This window comes from Lemur catta, chromosome 9 (genome assembly GCF_020740605.2).
Source record: "Lemur catta isolate mLemCat1 chromosome 9, mLemCat1.pri, whole genome shotgun sequence".
Taxonomy (NCBI): domain Eukaryota; kingdom Metazoa; phylum Chordata; class Mammalia; order Primates; family Lemuridae; genus Lemur; species Lemur catta.
This window is the reverse complement of record NC_059136.1, coordinates 72,975,674-72,986,550: the sequence shown is the minus strand read 5'-3', so window position 1 is coordinate 72,986,550 and position 10,877 is coordinate 72,975,674. Positions and strand designations below refer to the sequence as shown.

The 10,877-nt window shown below is 38.1% G+C and overlaps 1 protein-coding gene and 1 pseudogene across 1 annotated transcript in view; one reads left to right on the top strand and one right to left on the bottom strand.

Annotated features, from left to right (window-relative positions):
- Positions 1–413: 413 nt before the first annotated feature.
- Positions 414–10,877, bottom strand: part of LOC123645180 (inositol monophosphatase 1-like) — a 71,803-nt gene continuing 61,339 nt past the window's right edge. Inside the window, exon 9 of the mRNA XM_045561802.1 lies at positions 414–508. Coding sequence (XP_045417758.1) covers positions 432–508 — 77 coding nt within the window. The 3' untranslated portion in view covers positions 414–431. The remainder of the gene's footprint in view (positions 509–10,877) is intronic.
- Positions 8,756–9,204, top strand: LOC123645181 (annotated as a pseudogene).

Genomic DNA, 10,877 nt, shown 5'->3' with positions numbered 1-10,877 from the left:
TGGGTGTATATAGAGCACAAGTGTGGAAAATCATTTTCCAGTGAACTACAGTACTTTCTATAGAGTGGAAATTTTAAATGAAATGTTAAAATAATCCACAAAAAAAAATCTCACCTCACGGGAAAAGTTTTCAGTTAACTTTAATGTGTTTAAACAAATTCCACAGTAGGCTACAATTTAAGGTTTAACGTACACAGTAGCTTCGCATACAGATTTTCCTATCATTTTTCATCCAAGCAAATGTCTGTGAGAAAATGTCAACAGTACACCTTACATAGTTTGTTATTTTTGTTTTATGTTTCCATTTTCTGAGCTGTTACTGAATCAAATTAGTCCAACATGGACAGCTGCCTGTCTTCTCATGCCCTGTGCAAGGCACAGAACACCCAAGTTTCTTTTGAAGCTAGGCCTTTGGAGTCCAACACTTTTCCTCAGGCTATTATTACTTGCTCAAACAGGTTTTGAAGAGTTCTTTGCAAAAACTCACTTGTTACCTTCATGTTTCTTTCTGAGTAACATGGGAAAGAAAGGAAGAAAAAAAAATCAGACTTTCCCATGCTTCATAGGTAGAGAGAAGAAAAGCAGAAGTTGAACAGTTAGCAATAATTTAGAAATAAAAGTAGTCCTTCACCAGCTCCCAGACTCCTGACGTGTGGACCAGTGTAATTCAACGTCATGAAGAGCATGTTATCGAACCACGTGTGTGTGTGTGTGTGTGTATGCGTGTGAACACATGCACACCACAAACAAATGTGGAGTTGACACAGCACACCACAGACAAATGAACAGATGATTCAAAAGTGTGTTTCTCTCTTTCCAGCACTACACAATGACCTTTAAGTTCTCTGGGAGTCAATGAGAATCAAACACATTATTGCAAGTAAGGTTTGGGACCAAATGAGTTCATTTGATCACATTCCAGGTTGTTTAATTACAATGCATTCTTTTTAATGAGAGAAATTACACATAAGTTATAACTGCTCTTCTTTTTAATTTAGCAGGTACTGGCAGAAATCTTATAGCATAAATAATTGCAACATATCCTGCAATTAACATTTACCATCTTATCCCGGCCACAGAGTGGAAGAGTGGAATTCCCAAAGCCAACAATCATAATAAAATGAGACATTACCATGTTTTAGTCCCAGTTTAAATCACTCAATACTGTAGCCATCATTTCTATACCTCATTCATTTACTTAACACACATTTCACATGTATGTAAGTTATTGTGCCCACAGCATTCCTTCCAGTGTCAGAAATAGAATGAAAACAAATTTTTGAAGGGAAGGGAGTTTGTTTTTGATGAGCATCTATTATGTGCCAAATAACTTATTTTGTCATCTCTTCTTTGAAACTACCCCTATTGATATAGATATTGTTATTCCCACTTTATAAATATGGAGAACTGAGGTTAAGACAAGTGCAAAAAGTTTCACACAATTCATACAGCTAAAAAATGGTGAAAGACTTGATCCATTCAATTAATTTGTTTTTTTTTAAGACAGAGTCTCACTCTGTCGCTCTGGGTAGAGTGCAGTGGTGTCATCATGGCTCACTGCAACCTCAAAATCCTGGGCTCAAGTGACCCTCCTGCCTCAGCCTCCCGAGTAGCTGGGACTACAGGTGTGTGCTACCACACCTGGCTAATTTTTTCTATTTTTGGTAGAGATGGGGTCTTGCACTTGCTCAGGCTGGTCTTGAACTCCTGACCTTAAATGATCCTCCTGCCTCTGCTTCCCAGAGTGCTAGGATTATAGGCATGAGTCACTATGCCTGGCCCCATGCAATTAAGTATTTGTTGAGCACTTACCACACCTCTGGCACTGCCCTGGCTACTTGGGATACACCATGATACCAAAGGGACAAAGGTCCTTTCCTCTCATCTCTTTCTACAGTAACTGTGGCTCTCAGTTCTGATTGAGAACACGCTAGAGTCACCTGGAGAACTTCTAAAACATACTAGTGCCCAATGTCCACCATTAGTAATTAAATCAGAACCTCTGGAAGTGAAACCAGATCTTAAGCATTTTTTAAAGTTCACCAAGTTATTCTACAGTGCATCCAGGACTGAGAATCTTTTCATTTATTAGATTATGCTATATACAAGGTCACTACCCTCAAAATACACTGTACAGAGGTTAGAGATAAATGCATACAAAGAGAACCAGAAAAAAATTTTAAGGAGTTAAGAAATTGGAAATTGTGTGTTATATAGTCAAAGTATTGGGATGGATTTATGAAAATATAATTTTTTAAATGAAGGGAATGTGGGGGGATCACTTGAAGGGTGGGTATAATTTAGACTACAGGAGTAGTCCTCAAACTTTGGTGTGTATCAGAATGATTTATGGAACTTGATAAAATGCAGATACCCAGCCCCATGCTACTTCCACAGATTGAGCCTCTCTGTTCTTTGCTAGCTCGGATGATTACAATACACACTATAGTTTGATAATCATTAGACTAGAAGGAGGGAATTGTGAAGACATTGTTGGAAGATGAAGAAGTAATTGTTACTGAGGAACAAAGAGAAGCCAGAATGAATACGATGTATATGGTGGTGAAGGCTAACACTATTAAGGAAATCTACATAATCGAGATAGAAGGTGTGATGGTTGATTTTATGTGGCTGGGCCACAGTGCCCAGATATTTGGTCAAATATTCTGGATGTTTTTGTGAAGGTGTTTTTTGATGAGATTAACACTTAAGTTTGTGAACTTTCAGTAAAGCAGTTTACCCTCCATAATGTGGAGCATCTCATCCAATCAGTTGAAGGTCTTAATAGAATAATGGCCTCCCCCAAGCAAGACAAAATTCTCTCAGCAGACTCTCTGAGACTCACACTACAACTCTTTACCAGGTGTTCAGTCTGCAAATTTTGGACTTGCACTTCCACAATCGTATAAGCCAATTCAACTCTCTCAATCTCTCTGTCTCTCCTCTACACACACACACACACACACACACACACACACACACACCCTGTTGATTCTGTTTCTCTGGAGAACCCTAACTGATAAAGACAGAGAAGTTAGAAAAATGACAGACTACACTGACGGAAGACCCCGACGGGCAAGCTAAAGAACTTGGTCTTTATCTGACTGGAACCATAGGAGTTTCCAAATAAAATGGGTGAGCCTTCAGAGTACAGGTTTTGCCTTTGGCACTCACTGAAAGAGCGAACATCAGTATAGTGTGGGTTAATTTCTATTGTTCTTTTCCCTTTAAACTGTCACTACAGAGAGAGAAGAAGCTGTTTCGAAACATGTAACTTGTTAGAACAGGATTAAAAATTTCCCTGAACTGTCAGTTTTCCTCATTGTTATACCAAGGAAGCACTAATACATCACAGAGATAAAGGGCAAGCAGAGGTGAAACGGGACTGAAGAATGAAGCTGTAGATTTCCAATCCTTGATGCAGGTACCAACCTCACGTTCTGCTGCCATTTTGTGAGATGTTAAATCTGTACCCTTTTGATGTAGTAACCATAAAAAAGTAGCCTAGAATTTTTAAAAATAAATCAATTTAGCTTCAAAGGATTTATACAAAGAACACTAGGAATTTTATAACCTATAGTCCTAAGTTGATTTTTAAAGACATCTCCTCACGTACATCTTGTGTCCCTAATGCCTCCAGAAGGGTGGGGGAAAGACACCAACCCTGGGTTTATTTAAAAAAATGTAGTTGAAATCATCTATGCTTATAGTACTATTGTTGTAGCTATGTAATTAAGCAAATTTTTTGTTATAGATCTGTCTAGATTTTCTTCTTAATTGGTCTAAAATCTGGCATCTCTCTTTCCAGGTTCTATATGAATCTGTGTTCCTCATTCATTCATACACTCATTCATCTCATTCAGCATTTATTAAATAAATACATACTGAGTACCTACCCCAAGTCCCACACTGTGCAAGGTATTAGAAACACGGTGTTGAACAAAAGACACAATCTTGTTCTCATTACAATTTTATGATATCTTAAAATGATGTCTTGAAATGAAAAAGGTAAATAAGGAAAAATGGTCCAAATGACAATGACCCAGACAGCTGATGGGATTACATTGGCTTTGCAAAGGTGCTAGGGGTTTTCTTTGTTGGTGCTTGATTTCTTCATGGAGCAGAAATTTTAGGAGTGGAAATTCTAATAGACATAAAATACTTTTCCAGAAGACATGCAACGTGAAGTAGTTTAAAGCTTTCCTCCTTCCTCACTTCCCCCTTCTCTCCTCTCTTTCATCTGACAAGTGTGTTTGAATCTCTACTGTGGACAAGTTGAGGTGAAGATATAATGAGTGAAAGCACACTCTTTGCACTCCGAGAGCTTATAGTATGGTAGCAAATAAGACAGGAATAAAAATTAACCATACGAATCGATGTAGACTCTAATATTAATGCAATAATTAAAAGGCACATGTAGAAATGACAGAGGAAGCTCACTTAGTCTGGAGATTCAGAGAAGGCACGAAACATAATGACCTTTATTTCTACTTAGAGAAAATTAACAAATTCTAATCATGCAGTTTCTCAGTTCATTTAGTCTCAATCATTGCTAGGAATAACATGATTCCTTTCTCTAAAAGCTTTATAAAATGTCTACTATGAAGCACCCCAGAAGAGGTTACTTTTCTTAGTTGTGTGACCAGACAACTTTATTACATGATTGTGAGGATGGATAATCCTCCCTTTGAGTGAGTAAAAGTATCTGAGTTGAAAATGGATCCCCCATAGGGCAAAAATTGAAACAACCAGGACACTCTTTGCTATAATGACATTAAATGTCCCTTCTAGATGCAGAAGTCCAAGCTGCTGCTATTTAACCATGACATAAGTTTGCCTAATGGGCTACGGAAGTCATTCTCATTAGGATCACCTGGAGGGCTTAAATACTGACTTCTGAGTCTGATTTCTAGACATGTTAATAAGTTTTATTTATCTGGATTTTAAAAAGCTCCCAAGTGATTCTAATATAAAGCTATGATTTAGAACAACCAGCTAACAGCGATCTCAATCCTCAGGTCATTGTTATTCTGAATATAGCCTGTATTCTCCAAAGCTTGGAATAATCTTGTCTGTTATTCTCAAAGTTGTGCACCCTACAAGTGTGTGACTTTAGGAAGAGAGGTCCTAGCACTTTCAGAATGCAAGAAGCATTCTATGCCAGTCACATGTAATTGATCATGGTTGGTTAATACATTGCAGAGACCAAAAACTTGTCTTGAGGCAGAGAATGTTTGAGGTATGCTATGAAATACTGTGTTTGGGTTTGAACCTTCTGACACAAAGTCTAGTAGGGATGTATACTGAAGCATATTTAGCTCAACAGACACTTAAAGCAAAACAAAAATTGCAGTTACAGTGACTATAAATTTTGGACTAGAATGCTGAGAACTTAAATCTTTGTCCAGCTTCAACTATATTTAAATTATAGTAAGGATATACAGTGATGTGATGTATAAGAATTCAGGAATCCTCAGAAATCAGCATGATTTAAGGGAATAAAAAAGGAAGAAGGATCCTGTACCTTAGAAGAGCTACACACACACACACACACACACACACACACACACACAAACACACACACACACACTAATGACACTAACCAATGTGAAAATATAAAAATATGCTTATATAAGCCATGGGAATTGATCTGAGAGAGAAATTAATGTAATGATTAAGAAAGCTCCCTGGAGACAGATGAGGTCAGGTTGGGACTTAACAGGTAAATCAGAGAGGAGAGGGCAGGAAAGGTGGGAAATATTATAAAAAGAGGGAAAAGCATGAAAGAATGGTGCAGGGTTGGGAATGAGTACAAGGGGTTCAAGAAACAGTGGGGAAACTAGCCAGCTGAAGTTAGATGCCATGTTATGTAATCCTGGGAAAGAAAGCTGGGTTAATACAATGAGACCGGAGTAGGAAATGCTTTTAATTCCAAGTAAAAGAGTTATACTTTAATTTGTAGACAATGAGGAGACCCCGAAGTTCCTTAGCAGAGCATTGATAAGGTGGCATTTTATTAACTTGTTTGTAGTTGCGGAACAGAAGTAAAAGTTTGGAGGAAGGAAGACTAGGTAGGAAGATTTGGCAATAACTTTCTTGTAAGGCCATGAGAGTCTGGGTTTTCCTGATATCTGTGTAAAGAAAAAAGATGGGATGTATGAAAGAGGAATTTTGGAATAAGAATCAGAAAGAATTGGTCATTGACTATATGTAGATAATAAAGAAAAAAGTTGATTCAAAATTATTCCCAGGTTTTAAGCATGAAGGATTTAGTAATGTGGAAACCTTGGGAAACTTTGTGGAGATACTAGCATCTTGGGGCCAGTGTCATAATATCAGCAGAATAAATAACCAATTGTGTTGTCTTTGGGGAAGGCTACATATACATTCAATGCACTTCATCTATCTCAGAGTGTATCTACACTTCCTTAGAATTAACGTGTGCATTTCAGGCAAAATAACTCAGGGCAAAAAATGCAGTGATGTATAGCAATATCAGAATTGTTAACCTGGCAGGTTAACAAATTTATTCCTTTGGGAAATAACTTTATCAACTAGCGTACACTACTTATGTATAGTTTCTTTTACCTCTAGTCTTACAGACTCCATTTATTTTGAAAGTAACTTAAGTCAAACCCCATTTGTTTCAATAGGTTATTTCATACATTTGTAATACAGTTAGATTGCTTTTGTCACATTCTGCATTCCATCCTGGGATCCACCAGGCTTCTAAATGATGTTTTTAAATTTTGCATACATTAAGGCTTTCTCTTTGTGCCATAAGTGCTATGAGTGTGGACAAATGCATAATGCCGTGTATCCACAATTACAGCATCATACAGAATAATTTTACCACCCTATGAAATTCCCTGTGCTTCCCGGATCCTTGGCACCCCCACTGATCTTTTTACCATTGCTAGAGTTTTGCCTTTTTTAGCATGTCACATAATTGGAATCATACAGTATGTAGACTTTTCAGACTGTCTTCTATCACTCAGCAATATGCATTTAAAATTTATGTATGTCTTTTTGTGGCTTTATAGCTCTTTTTTATATAATTCAATAATCTTCTATTGTATGGATATATCACGGTTTGTTTATCCATTGGCCGCCTGAAGGACATCTTGGTTGTTTCCTGTTTTTAGCAATTATGAATAAAACTGCTATAAGCATTCAAAGAATGCAGTGATATCCCCATACCATAGTTCAATTTGGAGTATTTCAATTTATAGAGCAGGTTTTTCCTAACATAAATGAAGAGGTCACTGTATTACTTTGCAAGGGCTATCATAACAAAATACCACAGACTGAGTGGCTAAAACAACAAATATTTTTTTTCTCACAGTTCTGTAGTGTTAAAGTCCAAGGCAAGATTTGGTTCCTCCTGAGACCTGTCTCCATGGCTGGCAGGTGACCATCTCCTCACTGTGTTCCTGCATGTCCTTTCTTCTATACCTGTGCACCTCTGGTGTCTCCCCTTCTTACAAGAACACCAGTTATATTGGATTAGGGCCCACCAATATGACCTCATTTAACCTCAGTTACCTCTTTAAAATCCCTGTTCCCAAATACAGTCACATCCCATGATGTACTAGAGATAAAAATTTCAACATACTGATTGTTGGGAGGACATAAATCACTTCATAACAGCTACTGTGTTCTCTATTCTTCTTTTTGAGTTACCCAGTATTTGGGAATCATAAAGTTCAGTTGAAGTATTTCTGAGAGGTGGGTTCTAAGGGAAAAGTCTCTCCACTTTCAAAAAAAACCAGATAAAATTAATCATTTAAGTCTTAGGAATTATGTAAAATGAAAACACAGTACACAACTAAATTATTCTTTTTTTATTCCTATAATTATTCTAATTATTTTGGATGGAATCAAATCGCCAAATCATCTCTATGCCCATGGAGTTTTCTACTTACCATTCTGGTATCTGGCTGACTGTCCCTTCAAATGTTTGTTTCATGCATTTCTTGGTGTATTTACACATTCATTCATGTAATGAATATTTAAGTGTCTACTCTGGGCCTCACACTGTGGTAGGTCCTAGGATACAGCAGAGAAGAAGGCAACGAGAACCCTGTGATACAGCTCTTACCATCTACTTTGAAGCACAGACAAGCAAGCAATGGCAACAATCTGTGATAAATGCAAGGAGAGGTCTGATGGGGGTGCCAAGGGCACTTAACCAATCTATGGGCTTTAGAAAAGGGTTCCCTGAGAAAATGATACTGAAACAGCAACTTGAAGAATGACTAGGGATAGCAAGAAAAAGAGGAGAGTGGAGAAGCATATTCCAGGCAGAGAAAAACAAGCACAAATGCTCCAGGTGTAAGAAAGAACAAGGTCCTTTATGGCAGTTGGGAGGAATTCTGCATACTAGGAAAGGAACAGGTGGCACCAAGATGAGGCGTGTTACAACAGGAAACGAGAAATGAAGAAAGGGTCAAGTCACAAGTGTGAGGTTTAAAAGAGATTAGGTGGTATACTAGGGCACTGGAAGCTGTTGAAGAGATTTAAATTGGTGAGTGATTTGATCAGATTTGGATTTTAACGTGTTCACTCAGGCCACTGTGTGGAGAGTGAGTTGGAGGCAGGATGAAAAGAGGCTTGTCTGGGAATTAAGAGTGGATAATGCTCAAAAGTAGGGTAACAACCGTGAGGTGAAGAAAATTGGATGAATTGGTAAGAAACCTAACAAGAATCGAGGGGACCAATGCATCATTTAAATTCCACAGAAGCTTTTCACAAGATGGCACTGAAGGTGAAGAAGGAAGCTTCTGCCCCTTACAAAGCTGAAGCCAAAGGAAAGGCTCTGAAGGCCAAGAAGGCAATGCTAAAAGGCATCCACAGCCACAAAAAAAAAAAGAAGATCCGTACATCACCCACCTTCCTCCAGCCGAAGACACTGACGCTCCAGAGGCAGCCCACATATCCTCAGAGGAGCCGCTTGACCACCATGCCATCATCAAGTTCCCCCAACCACTGAGTCTGCGATGAATAAGACAGAAGACAACACATTTGTGTTCACTGCAGATGTCAAAGCCAACAAGCACCAAACAGGCTGTGAAGAAGCTCTATGACATGGATGTGGCCAAGGTCAACACCCTGATCAGGCCTGCTGGACAGAAGAAGGCATATGTTCGACTGGCTCCTTATTACAATGCTTTGGATGTTGCCAAAAAAATTGGGACCATCTAAATTGAGTCCAGCTGGCTAATTCTAAATATATATCTTTTCACCATAAAAAATAAAAAATTAAAAATAATTTAAAATAATTCCACAGAGGAAAGTAGATTTTTTTGGTCTATTTTATTTACTGATATATCCCAAATGCCTTAAGGAATGCCTGGCAAATAGTAGATGACCAATGAACATTTGTTAAATAAATCAATTGACTATAGTATGTAATTTACTAGAATTATAAGAATGAGTTAAGAATATTATCCAGGTTTTTGGCTTGGGAAACTGAGAAGCCAGTGGTGCTATTTACTGAAACAGGAAGCCATGGAAGGGGAGTACAGGGGGAGGAATGGGATGGATCATGTTCTAAGCATGTTTTGTTTGACATATCATTAGAGGAAACATCAAGTGGAAATGTGAAGTAGGTAGGGAGAACTCAGGAGAAAGTCCTGACTGGGGAAACTGTGAGTGGTTAATATAATTTTTAATACTATCAACATGATATTCAATATGATCATGGTTGACATCCCCATGTAAGGTATGTAGACTGAAAACAGAGGAGGATCTAGGATGCATCCTGAGGAACACTAACATTTAAGTGACCTAGAGAAGAAGAGCTTTCTCTTTCTCTCTGCAAAAACCTATTTCCCACCCTCTTCATCATACACTTCTAGTCCTCTCTCTTCCAGGAGCTCTTATTTCATAAACCTTGACACAAGAAGGTAGGGAATTGACCTCTATAATTTCTAAAATCTCTTGGTGTTCGAAAATTTTGTGACTCAGTGATCATTTCTTTACTCTCTGTGTTAAATCTTTGTTACAACCTAACAAAGATTTTTGAGGAAGGCACAGTGCTATTGAACCAATTTATACTATACTGGCATTTAATATGGTGACAACCAACATCTCGTATAGATCTTCACAGTCACCCACTTTTATTGTAGTTATTATCCTTTTTTTTCTCTGACTGTCTCTGAATTTCTCTAAATTATCAAGTTTAGAAAGGGAAGGGCCTGTAGAACGCATCTAATATTATGCTTTTATTTTACAAAGGCAATTTGTGACTTGCCTAAGACTATTTAGTAGCAAAATGGAGGTTTGAAGGTGATTTTCTAGCTCCCAGTTCAGGCTTATCCTACTATGCTACCCCATGTTGCATATATTTACTATTTTCAGTTTCTGTGCTTCATATTAAAATCCCTTAAAGGCAGAGGCCACATTGCTTTTGTATTGCTTCTTGATTCTTGATGTGCCTAGTGCAGTGCTCAGGATGCAGAGAAGGGGACAAGGAACATCCTGGGCTAATTGTTCTGGAGGTCACAGGGTAACTGTTCAAAATGACTGGACAATGCCCTTGCAACACAGCAAAACTTTCTTTCACTTATATAATGTTGGTGTGGAAGATGCAGGCAACACAAAGAGGCCAAGTACTTCATTGAAGTGTCACATTCCTTTGGCTCTGGAAGACTTCTTAATTGACCTGTCCTGTAGGCTAAATCAACCCCTTCACCTGCAACCATGTAGTGTATCAAAATTAAGTATTATTTTAAAAACCTGTAACAGACATACCAAAAGTTTATGGTGCAGCTATTGTGAGGGTGTCATTCTCTCCTCTCTCAGTTATGCGGGGGAACCTAAATTTATCAAGGACACCAAAAGGAATGGAGAGAGAGTGATGGATTAGCCAAGCA